This window comes from Manis javanica, chromosome 8 (assembly GCF_040802235.1).
Source record: "Manis javanica isolate MJ-LG chromosome 8, MJ_LKY, whole genome shotgun sequence".
NCBI classification, from domain to species: Eukaryota; Metazoa; Chordata; class Mammalia; order Pholidota; family Manidae; genus Manis; species Manis javanica.
Genome location: NC_133163.1, coordinates 14845910 through 14864296, shown reverse-complemented (window position 1 = coordinate 14864296; position 18387 = coordinate 14845910). Strand labels below are relative to the sequence as shown.

The 18387-nt window shown below is 34.1% G+C and overlaps 1 protein-coding gene across 7 annotated transcripts in view; it reads right to left on the bottom strand.

Annotated features, from left to right (window-relative positions):
* Nucleotides 1–18387, bottom strand: part of EML5 (EMAP like 5) — a 131010-nt gene that overhangs the window by 48214 nt on the left and 64409 nt on the right. For all 7 annotated transcript variants that reach the window (XR_012133726.1, XR_012133727.1, XM_073242007.1 and 4 more), the window contains exons 17-21: nt 17951–18051; nt 15574–15776; nt 14875–14986; nt 13671–13798; nt 10557–10698 (exon numbers count right to left, since the gene is read on the bottom strand). Coding sequence is in view for 5 of the 7 variants with exons in the window: in XM_073242007.1 (XP_073098108.1) it covers nt 10557–10698; nt 13671–13798; nt 14875–14986; nt 15574–15776; nt 17951–18051 (686 nt within the window). In the remaining 2 variants the exon portion in view is untranslated. The remainder of the gene's footprint in view (nt 1–10556; nt 10699–13670; nt 13799–14874; nt 14987–15573; nt 15777–17950; nt 18052–18387) is intronic.

Genomic DNA, 18387 nt, shown 5'->3' with positions numbered 1-18387 from the left:
AACATTCCTACGTGCACAGCAAGCGAGCAGGCAAGGGGAAGGGAGTTTAGGGAGTGAACCTAGGGAGTGGGTGCTCAGTGGAGCGGGGAAATCAAGGGTGTTTTTGTTGTTTGTGTTGAGGAGAGAGAGACGGAAGGGAGCCACCTGGACTAGGCTGCTGTCCTTGTAAATTTTTCCCTATCAATTTACGAGTCCTTGTTATGTGTATGTACAAATGATTCACTTTCTCTCTCTCCTTTTTCTCCTTAATATTTTATATAAGTTTGTTGGCAGTTAACTTTACAATTTAGTCTTAAGGAAAGAGAATATTCAGTAAGACTGACTGAATTTGAGAGTAATTAATATAGTCAGCAGTGGATACAATGATTGTTGGGACTGTGTGTCTTCTCTTTGGGGAAGAAGGAAAAACGTGCATCGAAGGTAGAAACTTTATGCGTAGACCATTAACATAAGGTTAGTTCTGTGGTTGTACTCAAGTTCAAATGTTTGTAAAAAAGTGCATATGGAGACTGATGAGACAAAGGAGTAGTTTTATGCCAGTTATTAATTTATTGCCTCTCAATTTAAAATATATCATTCTTTGGGCCTTACAGACTTTTTTTCTTTAGCCAGTTGACTGATACTAAGCTTTGGCAATTAAGGATGCTGGAAAGATACTATGAATCCAGAGCAGGAGAAAGGGACTCTCCTTCTTCCAGTTTTGATTCTACCTTTAGAGCCAGGGAACTGGCCTGCAGGGACCCTGACAACAATCCCCACAGTGGCAGCCCCACTGAGTACTCTAGCAACATCATAGTAATGGTCCTAATGATTCAGCTGTGATTTGCAGCCTCTGGCACGATGCTTTGCCAGAATAGCATCAGCCTTCATAGTTCAACAGCTTTGTCCTGGGTTAAGTTCTTCTCCAAGCAGTGGTTCTGTCATTCAGCTCTAACCTGCACCCTCTAGGCAGCTTTTCCTCCATCCACTTATCACTCTGCTCCATTGAAGCCTGTACCCTCTGGCAAGCTTCTTCACCACTGACAGACTCAGTGTTCTGGTGGCAGTCACACCCTTTCCAAACAGGTTTGAATCTCCTTGAATCACTTTCCCTCAGCTAACTAGAGCTAGTAGCTGCTTTCTACAGTAGCTACTTCTATAGTCTTTTCACCGGGCAAACCCATTTTTCTGGCTTACAAATCTTATTAAAATTTCCCTGTTCAAATGACTAGTATAGTCTCTGTCTTCTAACGAGACAGTGGCTAATACGATCACCTAAAATGTGAGTGTATATATAAAAGGCAGCCAGGGAGAGAACCCTGGAGCATTCCTGTATGTAGAGAGCAGAAAGAAAATGCAAAGTCAGTAAAGGGAACAGAAAAAAAGAAGCCAGTAAAGGGGGCAGGGGAAAGATATGCATGCGTTCCAAAACCAAGTGAAGAAAGAATTTCAGAAAAGGAATGATCAGTTATGCCAAGAACTACTGTGAGGTGAGTAAGGTGAGGATTGAGAGCTGACCAAGAGATTGGCAGCAGGTTCAATAGACCTATCAAGATAAAAGCCTAGCTGGAGTGGTTTGTAAAGCAATTGTTATGAAAACAGAGAGAAATGAACATCAACTATTTTGAGGAGTTCTGCTACACAGGAGAGCACAAAAACAGAATAGTAGTGAGACCAACCATCACAGTTGCATGCATTACTCAACCTTTTTCAACTGGTTGGGATGCAGGCATAGAACAGGTGGAAATTGGGTTTCAGCAAAGATTACATAACATCTTTCTAAGTGCATAGCTGAGTCATTAAAAACTAAGAACAATTCCCCAGGGGTGAAAAATAAAAAGGGGGCAGAAAACTAGAGTAATAAAGTAAAGCCTCATCTCCCCAGAAAGCAAAGGAGACTAGTCTTGCTCCTGGGCCTCCTGGATAAGCCCGGAACTCTTGAAGGGGCATACCTTCATTGCATTCATAATGTAATGGTTTTCAAATTCTATGTTAATTCTAAGTTCCAAAATTCCAGTACTAAAGATTTAATACCATTATTTTCAATTTAAAAATAATCTGATATCTGTATCATTAGCATCTTGAGGCAGCCATAGTTTTATATACTGCATTAAATTTTTTAATTGAACAAGGGTTCTGTAAAGTACTCTTTATTTTCCTACTTCTCTCAAGTACTACAGAGATGACAGTCACCTCAGCAAAGCTTCAACTGTGAGAATAATTCTTACTCTAGAACAAAGACTTTTCATACAGGTGGAATGTGAGCACTGTATTGGTTTCCTAGGGCCACCGTAACCAAAACATAAAATAACAAGAATTTATTCTCTCACAGTTCTGGAGCCTAAATGTTCCAAATCAAGGTGTTGGCAGGGCCCTGCTTCCTGTGAAAGGTATAGGAAAGGATCCTTCCTTGCCTCTCCCTGGCTTTCGGTGGATGCCAGCAATCCCTGATGCTCCTTAGCTCATAGGTGCATCACCTCAGTTTCTGCCCATCTCCCTTTGTGTCTATGTCCCTGTGTCTTCAGATGGCCTTCTTATAAGGACACCAGTCACTGGACTTAGAACCCATTTTAATCCAGCCTAACCTCATCTTAACTTGATTATATCCGCAAAGAACCTATTTCCAAATAAGGTCATTCACAGGTACTGGGAGTCAAGACTTCCACATGTCTTTTGGGGGTGATACAATTCAACCCACATCAGACATGAAAGTAATGAATCAGAACTTCCTCCTATAAATCACAAATCTAAAGACAATGAAAACTGGAAACACTTTCTTTGAAACAAACATTATAGCTTGTTATAAACAAAAGGGGTATAGTCCCTACCAAAAATGTTATTCAAAAAGATGTCCTCAAACCTATCAAATAAGAGACAATATTATATGATGAGTAAATTTAGAACTGAATTACATTTATAACTTTTCACCTTACTCAGATAGTGGATAGTGTAGTCAGTAAAGGCCTTTTGGACATCTGGGAACATTTACACAAAATTAGTTACTATTACCGCAACTCAACGATAATACCATAAATGAGTTTTGTTTTTTAGGAAAGCTTTGAAAGATTAATTATTTCATGTCAATTTCTCATGCTGAAACTTTCTTCACTTTATGGTGTATTATTTATATTTACACAATTTACTAATAATTAAAATAATGTATACTTATGTTTTTATACCTTTTTACTTAGTTATTTAAGTTAGCAAATTTTATATTTTAAACACACTATTCAGTTTCACTGATTTTTTAACTTCTGACTTACAACTACCTTAAGAAATAACATACCAATATTTAATCACATGCAGTTTAAAAAATTCAATACAAGTATTTTCATTTTGTTCCAGCATTATAAACATATCTCAAGGGAAGAACAGACTTTTAAAAAGTGTGACTGGTAGTAAATAAAGAAATCAGAAAACAGACTTGTCTATCTTGGCCTGAGTTCTAGATGCAGGGGGAAAATCACACTTGAGAATTCACAAACACAGGGAGACTTATGCAGATCTTAAATTTGAAACTATACTAGTTACATGATCTATGCCAGTTAAAGGAATTAATTTTTAGTAGTTCTGGATGCTAGTACCAAAGGCATCTGGAAGAAGGAAATACAAATTTTCTGAAAGAATATGCCTTCAGTTCAGACCTCAGAGGATTCCCAGAGTTAAAGAAAACCCAACCAAACGTGAACTTACAATCCAAAGTCTCAAGTACACAAGGAAATGGACCCGCAGGAGGAAGTATACAGGAAAATAATCCAACACAGAAAGAAAGACATAGCATAGTTAGATTCCCAAAGATATCAGGTATTTAGATTTTATATTCTTTATAGGTATAGTGAAGATTAAAGACATAAAAGAGGATACCTAAAACACCAAGAATAATATGTTATAAAAAGATCTAAGGCAAATCTGAAAACAAATAGAATTTCTAAAAATGAGAATTATCAAAATTAAATACCTAACGGCTAGGTTAAATGGCAGATGTGAAAGAGCTGTAATAAAGATAATTTGGAAATAGAATAAGATCTTAAAAAATTTTCCAGAATGCTGTACAGGGAGAAAATATGAAATGAGTCAAGGCATAGCATAATAGTGTGGAATTAAAAAATAAAAAGACCATTACAAACTCAGGTTTGCAAAGCTGCTAGAAAACAACTAGCAAAATGGCAACAATTACTTTAAATGCAAATAAATTAAATTTTCCAATCAAAAGATACAGAGTGGCTGAATGGATAAATAAAGAAGACACATCTATATGCTGCCTACAAGAGACACACTTTAGATGTAAGGACACATACAGACTGAAAGTGAAGGGATGGAAAAAGATTCCATGCAAATGGGAACCAAAAGGGAGCTGGAGTTACTGAACCTATATCAGACAAAACAGACTTTAAAACAAAGACTATTAATAAGAGATACAGAAGGGCATTACTTAATAATAAAGAGGCCAATCCAACAAGAGGGAATAATATTTATAAGTATTTAAGCATGCAACATAGGAGCACATAAATATATAAAGCCTAAGGGAAGAAATAGACAGTGATACAATAATAATAGGGAACTTTAATACCCCAGCTACAGCAATGGATAGATCATCTAGACAGAAATCAATAAAAAACATTAGCCTTAAAAAACATATCAGACCATATGAACTTAACAGATATTTACAGGATATTCCATCTAAAACCAGAATATACATTCTTCTCAAGTGTACATAGAACATTTTCCAAGATAAATCATATGTTAGGCCACAAGTCTTAATAAAATTAAGAGGACTGAAATAATATCAGGCATTTTTACCATCACAATGGTTTGAAAGAAGACATTAATTACATGAAGAAAGCTGAAAAATTAACAAGTATGTAGAGATTAAACAACATGCTACTGAACAACCAATTGGTCAAAGAAGAAATCAAAAGAGAAATTTTAAAAAGTACCCTAAGACAAACAAAAATGGAAATGTAACATACAAAACTTATGGGATGCAATAAAAGCAGTTCTAATAGGGAAGTTCATATCAGTCAATGCCTCCTTTTAAAAACAGTTAAAGTCTCAAATAAACAACCTGACTGTATACCTCAAGAAATTAGAAAAAGAATAAATAAAGCCCAAAGTTAGAAGGAAGGAAATAACAAAGATTAGAGCAGAAATAAATGAAATAGAGACTAAAAAGACAATAGACAAGATCAATGAAACTAAGAGCTGATTCTTTGAAAAGATAAAGAAAACTGACAAACCTTTGGCTAGGCTCACCAAGAAAAAAAAAAAAAGAGAAGATTCAAATAAGTAGAATCAGAAATGGAAGAGATGTTACAACTGATGCAGAATAAATAAAAGGATTACAAGAGACTACTATGAACTATACACCAACAAATTAGTCAACCTAAAAGAAATGGATTAATTCCTAGACACATACAACCTACCAAGACTGATTCATGATGAATAGAAAATATGAACAGACTAATTACTAACAAGGAGATTGAATCAGTAATCAAAAAACTCCTAACATACAAAAGTCTAGGACTAGATGACTTCACTGATGAATTATGCCAAATAGTCAAAGAATTAACACCAATCATTCTCAAACTCTTCCAAAGAAATAGAAGAGGGGATACCTCTAAGAAAGACATTTTACAAAGCCAGCATTACCCTGATACTAAAGCCAGACAAGGATGCCACCAAAAAAAAAAAAAAAACAAAGGATATTGATCCTTGATGGACATAAATACAAAAATCCTCAACAAAATGTTAGCAAACCAAACTTAACAATACATTAAAAGGATCATATACCATGATCAAGTGAGATTTACTCCAGGGATAGCTCAACTTCCACAAATCAGTCAATGTTGATATACCACATTAACAAAATGAAGGATAAAAATCATATGATCATCTCAATGCAGAAAAAGTACTTTACAAAATTCAACATCCACGTATGATAAAAACTCTCAACAAAACAGGTACAGAGGGAACACAACTCATCGTAAGGAAGGCATGTATGACAAGCCCACAGCTAACATCATACTCCATAGTGGAAAGCTGAAAGCTTTCCCTCTAAGATCAGGAACAAGATAAAGATATCTACTCTCCTCACTTCTATTCAACATAGTATTGGTAGTCCTACCCAGAGAAATTATCCAAGAAAAAGAAATACAAGGCATCCAAATTGGAAAGTAAGACTGTCACTATTTGCAGGTGACATCATATTACATATAGAAAACCCTAAAAACTCCATAAAAAACCATTAGAATAAAATCAACTGCAGGATACAAAACCAATACACAAAAATCTGTTATGCTTCCTTACACTAATAATGAACTATCAGAAAGAGAAATAAAGAAAGCAATCCCATTTACAATCATCAAAAAGAATATAATACCTAGGAATAAATTTAACCAAGGAGAGGAAAGATCTATATATTGAAAATTATAAGACATTAATAAAATAATTGAAGATGAGAAAAATATATTCCATGCTCATGGATTAGAAGAAATAATATTGTTAAAATGTACATATTATACAAAACAATCTACAGATTCAATATAATCTTTAACAAAATTCTAATGGTATTTTTCACAGAACAGAATAAACAAAACTAAAATTTGCATGGAACCACAAAAAGACCCAAATATCCAAAGCAATCTTGAGATAGAACAAAGCTGGAGGTTTCGTGCTCCCTGATTTGAAAGTACATTACAAAGCTGTAGTGATTAAAACAGTATGGTATTGTCATACAGACACACAGATCAATGGAATGAATAAAGAGCCCAGAAATAAACCCACACGTAAATGGTCTATAAATTTATGACAAAGGAGCCAAGAATACACAATGGGGAAAGGACAGTCTCTTCAATAAATGGTGTTGGGAAAATAGACAGCCACATGCCAAAAAAATGAAACTTGACTACTGTATTACGTCATACACAAAAATTTACTCAAAATGGATTAAAGATTTGAATGTAAGATCTGAAACCATAAAACTCCTAGAAGAAAACATAGGTGGTAAGCTCCTGGACATTGGGCTTGGTGATGATTTTTTTGAAATTTGACACCAAAAGCAAAAATAAACAAGTGGGACTACATCAAACAAAAAAGCTTCTGTGCAGCAAAGGAAACCATCAACAAAATGAAAAGGCAACCTACTGAATGAGTGAAAATAACTGCAAAGTATATGTCTGTTAAGGGGTTAATATGCAAAATAGATAAAGAACTCATACAACTCAACACCAAAACAAAAACAATCTGATTAGAAAGTAGGCAGATGTGAATAGACATTTTCCCAAAGAAGACATACAGATGGCCAACATGTACATGAAAGGATGCTCAAAATAATCAGGAAAATGAAAATCAAAACTACAATGAAATGTCACCTCACATCTGTTAGAATGGCTAGAATCAAAAAAGATAAGATACAAGTGTTGGTGAGGATGTAGAGATAAAGAATGTACTGTGTTGGTGGGAATGTAAAATGGTGCAGCAACTGAGGAAAACAGTATGTAGATTCCCCAAAAATTAAAAATAGAACTACCATATGATCCAGCAATTCCATGTTTGGATATTTTTCAGAAGAAAGTGAAAACACTCATTTGAAAAGATATATGCATCCTTATGTTCATTGCAGAATTATTTACAATAGCCAAGATAGGGAAACAACCTAAGTGTCCATTGATAGATGGAGGGATAAAGAAATTGTGACATATATACATATAGAATGGAATACTATTCAGTCACTAAAAAGAATGAACCTTGCCATTTGTGACAACATGATGGACCTTGAGGCATTATATTAAGTGAAATAAGTCAGATAGAGAAAGGCAAATACCATACGAGCTATCTTATATGTGGAATCCTAAAAAAGAAAAAAAAAGCTGAAGACATGGGGAATAGATGAGTGGTACAAGAGGTGGGGAGTGAAGGATGGGAGAAAATAATTAAAAGCTAAAGCCAGGGGATACAAATATTTAATGGGAACTTTCTAATATATTACTATATAGAAAAGTACAAAAAGATGGCAAATATTTAGAAAGTATTTGCTTTACAGATGTTAAGAATAGATACTAATCCATGTTACATATTTATGCTTCTGGTTATTCTATCACTGGTGGTTACCATAAAATTGAATTGTTTGGCAAACTCTCATAGGACAGTCTACACTGACTGGAAGGACTTATTTTTATATAGTTAACCTCAGGACCAAAATATTCATATATTGATTTGTTGAAGAAAATAGTATTTGCTTACTTAATGTTTGAAAGAGATAACTGTGTTTTATAATAAACCATTATGACTTCAGTAATTTTGCTATAATTAACCAGTATAAAACCATATATATCCCTTTGAAGTTATGAAAATCTACCTGTTTTCCTCTTGAATCATTAACAAAAGTAAAAATAAAAGTGATTATAGAAGAATATTTAAAAACAAAAACACAGAACCATGACTTTTCTTTACAACCCAACACAGAGATCTGCTCCCAGAAAGAGCCAGTAATACTGGCAGACACTTTTTCAGGTTTTATACAAGGCATAAATCCAGATTCAGGAAGCACAACAAATCCTAAACAGAAAAAGTAAAAAATAAACCACATACATGCATGATGTTATTAAACTACAGAATTGTAGAATAAAGTAAAAGAGAACAATGGAAACCAGAGGAATAAAAACTCTTACTCAGTAAGAACTTCAGAGGCAGTTAAATTAGCATTCAAGAATGAGTAAAAAATGAAAACATGTTCTGACTAGATATATGCTATGGGCAGGTGGTAGTAAAAGTTCACCTCAGATGGCCATATACTGCTTATCAAGAATTTTAATACAATAATAAAAAAAACTGAATAAAAATTAGTTTGCTTTTTAAGAATTGCAATGTCAGTGATAAAACACTTCCGCTGCTGGGATAAATCATTCCCACCATTTTATATTTTGTATACAACTGGTTCAGACAAAGGAAGCTGAGGGAATTTCCAACAAATCTGTATTAAAGAAACTCTATAACTATATTTAAAAGAAAGACAAAAGAAGAAAAAAGTTCAAGATACAAGAAATAAAGGTGAAGAAAAACGTAAGCATAGATAAACTAAGTAAACACTGCATAAAGCAATAATAATGTCCAATTTATGCAGTGTGCTTAAAAGAAAAGAAATCCTCAAAAAATTTAAACTACCATACAATCCAGCAATTCCACTCTGGGGTACTTATATGAAGAAAGTGAAAACACTAACTCAAAAGATATATGCAACCCCATATTCATTGAAGCATTTATTTACAATAGCCAAGATATGGAAACAACCTAACTCATCCACTGATGGGTGAATGAGTAAAGAAATGAATGGGTAATGAAAAGCACATATACACATATATATACATACACATATACACACACATATATAAATGTATAATATACAATATTATTCAATACTCTATTATTGTAATAATATTCCAATATATTATTATAAAAAGAATGAAATCTTGCCATTTGCAACAACACAAACAGATCTTGCAGGCATTATGCTAAGTTGCATATTTGGTTAGGACCTCCTAAGGCCTTGGGAAGAAAAGAATATTTGGCACCATGGTTTTCTGTGTACACAAAGGTATGACTATGGTTCTGTAATCTTACTGTAACCCTACAAGTTGAAAGTGCAAGAACAGAATTACTGAAATAATATTTGTTAATTCTTTCTATTTTTCGGGGGGAAATCCCACAAAAGCACCAGAGAATGAAAATGTAGGACATCCTTACTAAAACACATGGGAGGAAGGACAGTGACAATTCAAGAGTTCTAGAGATTGTGGTTAACTTCAGATATTTAGTTAAGTTCACATGTTAAATATTTAACAGTAACCCTAGAGGAAGAAAACAGACTCTATAACTTTTAAGTCAGTAGAAGAAAGTAAAAATAAATTAACTGATTGAATTACAAATTCATGTTACCTAACTTCAACTTGGCCTTTATTATGGCTAGACAATCCTTTTCTTCAACTGCTGATTCTGTCACATTTCTTACAGTGATAATTCCCAAACTCTTATACCAGAGTTTGGTATATCCCCATGCTATAAAATAACATTCTTTACCTACTTTACTAAGAAATTTGAAGCTATCTGTATATCCTCATCTGCCCTGGGTTAACAGTAACAGCCTTGCTCCAATGATTGAAATATTGTCTCTCTACACTGACAGACCAGCTGCATTTTCCTCCTAAAAATGTGCGTAGATCTGTTTCATCCCAAAATATCCTCCCCTCAACTCTGCTATGCTCTTTTAAGTTAAAGCCCCTTTTCTTAGTTTCTGATTCTGGATTACATATAATCCATAGTCACAAAGGGTACACAATTTAGCTCCTATTTTTTTCCTTATATTTTTTCTTGCAACATGATGTTGAAAATTGGCTCAAGATAGGCATGATCATTGGAGGTCCCATAAAGCAAAGACTGGGAATAATTTTCTTTATACAGCATCAAGAACAAGCAGATATAAAATAAAGTCTTTTTTATATACATACTATTGTTTTCTTATATTTACACAAGTTAGAAAACTGAGACAACTTAGTCTATGTTCAAATCTTAGAGCCTCTTACCCTTTCTTAGTTTCCGGACAGCCAACATACAATGACTAGGAGAGAGATCCCATATTCTTAAGGTTTTATCATCACTTACAGTGGCACAGATGGGCAGATAAGGATGCACAGCCAAACCCCACACCTCTCCGTCCATGTGTCCCTACAGAGAAAACAGTTAAGTTCAATTTAACCTACAAATATGTGTATTTAGAAGAACACTAAAGCCATGTGATGTTATATGATAATGACAAGATAATGGATAATGGATAATCTAATAAAACTTTGGTCTTTATCTTTGGAATACACTTAAAATAACCTTTGTAACAACTTTATCACCACAATTATAATATAATCAAATTACTATTGTAAAAAGTAATTAAGGGAAACCGCACAGTATGGCATCAGGAGGCTTGCAGAAGCTCTCATGCTCATCATTCCTCGTAAATCTCAGATCCCATCAGAAGACCACAGATGCCATACTGTCTTAGCTGCTTTACCACCCAGCAGAAGGAAGGTAGCTTCCACCTTCTGCCTCCCAGCTACAGCCCAGCCAGTGAGGGACAGCCAGTGAGAGACTGTCACAATTTGGCCAATGAGAAGTCATGATACATGGGACTCCCAGTTTACTCCAATGGACTTTTTGCATAGAAACGGCCTCCTAACTCAGCACCTTCCTCTATAAAAGTTTTCCTCTCCTTTGTTCTCTGGTCATGCCTATGGTTCTGCTATAGCTTGCATGTACCAGACTGCAATTCCTGCTATTCCCAAAAAAACCCATTTCTGCTGATAAAATAACAGACTGTTTTAATTTTAAAGTTAACACTATTAAAATGAGCTTAAAATCCTAAATATTCACTGGTGGAGAGACTAGGAATAGGCTGCCATGGAATGTTAGTAATTACCATACAGGGTAGATGACTTCCTGCATGACAGAATAAGGAGTGCTGCAGACCTGCTCACCAGTGAAACTAGTAAAAATTGTTTTTTAAGAACACATTTAAAGTCTCTGGACATGGTTCCAAGGAGATACGACAAATGAAGAAATATTTACTCAACAAAATCTGCTAAAATTTGGTAAGAACAGTGAGACTTGGCAGTAACTGAACTGCAATCTATCCCTTTTCTGCCCTTTCCCAACTCATAGCGTGGCAAGTCCACACCAGAATGATGTAACCAAAAACACAGAGCTCTCTCTCCCCAGCCATAGTTGGAGGGCTGTCTTCTTAGAAGAGGCAGTTGTCAAAGTATCAGAATTTTTTTAATCATGCCCCCAGCTACCTGCTATTGAGGCTAAGTTCAGAGTGAGTGCTACTGAGAGGTGGGAGCTCCCTTCTGCTCATCTGTTATAACATGGAGGCTCTACACTGGGTGAGGTGCCACTAAGAATACTGGGGCCTCAATGTCAACCCACAAAGGCCCTCCTCCTCCCTCTTCTCCCCCAGGGTTCAGCTTCTAAGCAGTAAACTCAGAAATGAGCACCCTAATTTTCTCACCCTCAACTCCAGAGCCTTGGATAAGAGATTTTTCCTGGAGAGAGAAGCAAGCGATACAACAGCTCCTAATCTCTTCTCAAAGGAACTGACTTCATTTACTATACAGTGTGCAACAGTTCAAGCCTTAAGGTGCTCTCAAAAAAAAAAAAAAAAAAGGAGATTGTGATGAAAGGTAACTGGGAGGTGACTGGTAGACTTAGGCATTTAGGCTAAACTGAAAGCCAGCTAGATTCTCCAGGAGAACGAGGGAAATCTCAGAGATAGCTGAGAGGAGGCAGTTTAAAGTCAGAACAAATCTCAAACACTAATCTAGGGAACTGTCTCTTTTAAGGAGCCTAAATTGGAATTGGTTTAGTCTGTGAAGCAATGTATGCTCCCAGGAAATGTTAAAACAATTGAGTATTCAGCCAGCAATTAACACAGTTTCCACAGCGGGGTGTGGTCAGACAAAGAGACCATCAAAGAGGAGAGAACACTTCCCAAATTATTTTATGGAGTCATTATCCTTATAGCAAAACCAGACAGTCGTCATAAGAAAACTACAGACCAATATCCCGTATAAATATGTATGCTAAAATCCTCAACAAAATACTAGCAAACTGATTCCAACATGTAAAATAATTAAATACCACCAGCAAGTGGGATTTATGCCAGGAATGCAAGGTTGGTTTAAAATTTACAACGAATTAATGTAATACACCATATCAATAGAAAAAAACACAAAAACTATACAACCATCCCGAGAGATACAGATGCTTCTGATAAATGACACAATCTTTCATGATAAAAACACAGAACATATTAGGAATAAGAGTTCTTCAACCTGATAAAGGTCATCTATGAAAACTCCACAGTTAATATTGCACTTAATTGAAAGATTGAATACTTCTTCCCTAAAATTAGGAACAAGACAAGGATGTCTGCTCTCACTCCTTCTATTCAACATTGTATTGGATGTTCCAGCCCAGATACTTAGGTAAGAAAAAGAGAACTAACAGGCATCCAGCTTGAAAAAGGATAAATGAAACTATCTCTATTGACAGATGACACAATCTTATATATAGAAAATCCTATAAAATCCACTAAAAAACTATTAGAATTAATAAGTGAAGTCAGTTATTTTAACAAAATTAGTATGAAACTTGTACACTGACAACTATAAAATTGTTGAGAGAAGTTAAAGATCTAAATAAATGGAGAGATCTCATGTTCATTGATCACAAGATTTAATACTAGAGGCACTAATTCCCAAACTAATCCATAGAGTACTGCTCCTGCAAACATTGTACATGTTTTGTGGGTGTGTGTGTATATATATGCACTTCTGTTGTGTACATATATTCCCACACTTCTAATTATTATAGTTTTATATTATCTTTATTTCTAGCATGGGGAGTTTCTCAAAAAACTTCTAGACTATTTTTGAATATCCAAGGTATTCCACATAATAACATGTATATATATTTACTGATATCTACTCATTTAGCTATAATTAAATTAAACAATTTTGATACATACTAATATTAGCAAATATTTCCCTAATTAATTTAACATTTTTCACCACTGGCAACTTTTGGCTGCTAAGTATTGAATCCACTGTACACAAAGGAAAAAAAGGTATATTAATATTTAAAATTACCTGGACCAGAAGTGTTATCGGGCCACTTTTATCCACTTCGAGTATTTCACCATTTTTTGTGCCAACTAAAATATGACCATGTCCTAATGATATGGCACGTATAGATGGATTATCTTCCAAGAGAAGACCTGGAATGTTAAATGGAGATGTTCTCTAGGTATGAAGTTACTGTAACACACAGATGTATATATTGCCAATAACGCTGTTTTGATAATGAGGATCACCTTACAAAGTTGCTTTTTCCTAGATTTTAAGTATTCTAATAAATGCATTGCATTTTCCTCATTCAATTTACTAATATCAAAAGAAAGTACCACCTCTATTTCGCAATTTATCATTCTGCATTATCCCAGATCCCCCTCTACCATTCTGACAACTGTTTCTTTTCCTCTTATATTTGCCCCTCTCATCTACTTCCTGACCCTCTTAGAACATGTACAATATTCTAGTTACTCATTTTAATTCAATTCATTTTAAGATTAATTCATTTGTCCCTACTGTGTCCGAGGCGGGCTTCAGAGCTATATTGGTAAACATGACAGAGCCAGTTCCTGCCTTCAGAGAGCATGCAATGAGGAAAATAGACCTTTTGTGAGCAGCATATTGAAAAAGAAGCATAAAGGGAACGTAACCTTTTATGGGGGACAGGGATGAGAGTGGAAGAAATTATCCTAGAAGCAATAACATGAGATTTGAAAAATGTGTATAAGGTCAAGTCATTGGAGAGAGCAGAAGGAGGAGAAAGGACACATCGAAGGCCAAGTAAAAGTACATAGAAAGATCTAGAGGGTCAGAAAGAGTGTGATGCAGTGCCTTAAAGCACTGAGAGAAAGGGTAAAAGGAATAAGGGTCTGCAAGGCTAGGCTGGGTCAATAAAACAACAAGGTGAAACAAAATGCCGAGTATGAGAACAAATTCCTGAGGTTTGAAATGTGCACTCACATGGCAATTTTTTTGAAAAATTAAAAATGTTAAAAATTAATAGTAATCATGTACTTGGTTAATATTTTACCATGTGTATCATGGAACATAGATTTTTGAACAGATGGCAATGATTTTGGCATCCAGTTAAATGGCTTCTCCCATTCAACTCTGATGTCTAATAAAAAAGAAAAAATATATTCCATGTGCGCCAGTTCAGTGACATGCATATTAATGAGCAATTAATCTTTCATACTACAAACTAAATTAAATCTCAATTCACCTTTAGATCCTGGAGCCAAAGCAGCTCTTTTTATAGCATAGGTCTTGAGACATCTTTCAAAGGAGTCATCCCAAAGAGCTACTACACCATCTTTTCCTCCAGTTATAAATCCCTATGAGAGTAAAAGGTCAAGTTAATAAAGATCTAAGTATTTTAAAAATAACCTTTGCATTGAAAAACTTTAGAAGAAAGAATATTTATAGCCAAAAGCTGTATCCTATAAAGTACAGAAATTAGCACAAGAATCATGATGTTTGTTTAAACATCACCATGAAATTTGCAGAAATACAGTGACACTAAACATTCTACTTAACACAGTTTGTAATTTGGAATCATAAGTAGCTCCACCACTTTCAGCAATGTACACATATTCTCTTGAAAGCTTCATAATTCCTTCAAAGAGAGGATAGTAACAGTATCTACCTCACAGGATATGGTGATAATATATAAAGCACTAAAACTATTTTGACACATAGTAAGTGATAAATAAATATTAAACTTTTTTAAAATAGCAAATTGATTTCATTCTGGGTTCAGGAGTTTGAAAGGAGGAATAAAACAAGGTCAGGAAGACTCCAGTCTACAGATTATTACTGGGTGGCTCAGATAAGTAGAAAGACAATGTTACTTTGCATGTGAAAATGCTCTACATTCCATGATCAAGTTGTGTTTAACTTAAAATATCTTCAGGTTACTTACTTTTTCCAATGCATACATACTGAACACTGGCCCATCATGTGCTTTAACTGTTTTTACAAGAAAGATGTCTCTCCAGATACACACATCTCCTGCGGATGTTCCAGAAAAAGCCATCTCTTCAGTCCATCCATATACTGCACACATCATTGTGTCATTTTTCCCCAGTGCGCCTATGTAGCCTTTTCTTCCAATCAATCCTCCCCCTGGTTCATAAAAAATATTGCAAAAGTACCACTTTCAAAATGTATAAAGTTAAAAAGCAATACAGTTTTTTTCTGCTGTTGTTGTTAAATAGACATGAAACAGTAAGGACAGTTAAGGAAGAATGTGCATCTCCCAATCAGTGTCTTGGGCAACACTCTGCCTGGCTGAGACAGCTGTATCACAGCTGCTTTTAGCCCATAGCTTTTTGAAAAAACAAAAACATATACTATGTTAGTTTTAATCAGTCCTCCACACTTTTGGTTGTTTTTCAAAATTTTTATTATGAAATATTTAAGAAAAAGGTATAAAATTCAATATAATGAACACCTATAATAAATCCACGATCACCTTAAAGTTACTAAAACAACTGAAATGTGATGACAACCTCATCTCCCCTCTTCACCCACTACTATTCTGAATGTGATTTTGATTATTCTCATGTATTCCTTTATACATATGTTGCTATTTATTTATGAATGCTTAGGCAATGTTATATTACTTTTTTATGTTTAAAGAAATTTTTTTATAAAAACCACCTTTATGTATTTTTTTGCAACTTGCTTTTTCACTAAAGATTTGTATGCAGTTTTATACATACCTCTAGAAAACTCTTTGTATAATACATTCCATTTTATAAACAATAGTCTGTCCATTTTCCTAGTAATGGGCACTTAAGTTGCTTTCAAGTTTTTGCTATTGAAAACAATGCTGCTTTTAAACAAAACAAAATGAACAAAACAGCAATAGACTCATAGTCACTGAGAAGTGACTGATTGTTACCATTGGGGAAGGGAGTGTTACAGGTAGGTGAAATAGGTGAAGGGGATAAAGAAACACAAAATCCCAATCATAATATGAATTAGTCACAGATTGAAAGTACAGCACAGAGAATATAGTCAATATGTTGACAGTAACTACACTAAGTTGGGGGTGAGTATTAATAATGTATACAACTGTCGAATCATTATGCTGCATACTTGAAACCAATGTAATATCATATATCAACTAGATTTCAATAAAAAATATATAAAAAAAGAAATTCTGCTTTAAGCATATGTACACTATGATTTGATGAATTTGTGAAAAAGTATTAAAAAGCTGAAAGCTGATTCATGTTATATATAATTTACAGTTTGAAAGTTGCTTAATATGTGAAATTATACAAAAAAATACTGTATGATTATCATCAAACTTGCTGAGACTAAAATTTATTGATTCCAACCACTAAAAAGGTTCATTATGTAATGTGGTAGATGTAGTGTAGTAATTACCACAATGTCAATCATCAAGATATTAAAATATATCAAATTAATATGTACACTTTAAAATTATATAATGTTATATGTCAACTATATTTCAATAAAAAATATTGGAACATTTTTTAAAAAAGAAAGTTACTTGAACTTGGCAAATGTTTTCACTGAGCCTATTCTTTTCTAAGAAGTTTCACTTCTTCCTACACTTACAGTTTTACCTGAAAGATTTAACTGAGACTTTGATATCAAAATTTTGGAGGTTACAAGAATACTACTATTCTATTTAGAAAAGAGAAATTTCTTATTTTAAGTGTGAATTTCTCCCACAGTTACTAATTTATAGTTACAAGTGACTAAAGGAATATAACTTTCCATTTTTATATCATTTTATAGAATACAAAGAATTTTTACAAAATTTTTAATTTTCAGTTTATACTACAAAAACATTTCTTTAACAGAAGAAAGGAATCTAGACATCACTTGATTAATCCCATAAATTAAAATTAAATCCCTTTACAATTATGAATACTACACCAGTGCGGCCAATAAATGATAAAATAAATCTTACATTTGTTCAAAATGTACCAATTGTGAATCACTTAAAAAAAATAAACTTTTTATTTCGGACACTTTTAGATTTTCATAAAACATGCAAAAATAACAAACTGTTCTTGTATAATCCTCTCCCAGTTTCCCCAGTGTTAACATCTTATGTTACTATAGACTATTTGTCAAAACTAAAAACCAACATGTTGGTACATTACTATTAACTAAACTCCAGACTTCATTCAGATTTCATCTGTTGTCTTTTTCTGTTCTAGGATCCAGTGTACAACATCACACTACACTTAGCTAAATCACTTTTAAAAGAAATAATTTCTTTAAGTTCATAGGAGTAAAAAGAAGCATTTCCTTACCTGCTCTATGCCAAAATTTCATGTGTTTAATTCCAGCTGTAATTAATTTATCAGGCACGTAGGGGTTCATCTTTACAACAAAAATCTTATCTTTACTTCCTCTGAAATAAATACCAAAATGTTTTAACTCGGAAGGTAAATCTCTTCTGTAACAATCTTATGGCTAATCCATACCCAATCCTGATTACTCCATGAATGAGTGTTGGCCCACTTGTCTCTCTCAAGTTTAAACTATGTAATCATGCATTTGTGATATTGCTATTTCATCACTATCTGAATTTATTAACTCTTCTCAACAGAGTCTTGGAAGATAGAAACAATGAGAACTAACCTCCTTTTTGACAGTACCTACTATAGCACTGCGCACAGGAAATGTTATTTGTGGCATGAATGAGTTAAAGAAAAAGAATTTTAATCCTTTGTTAGAGCTTAATATA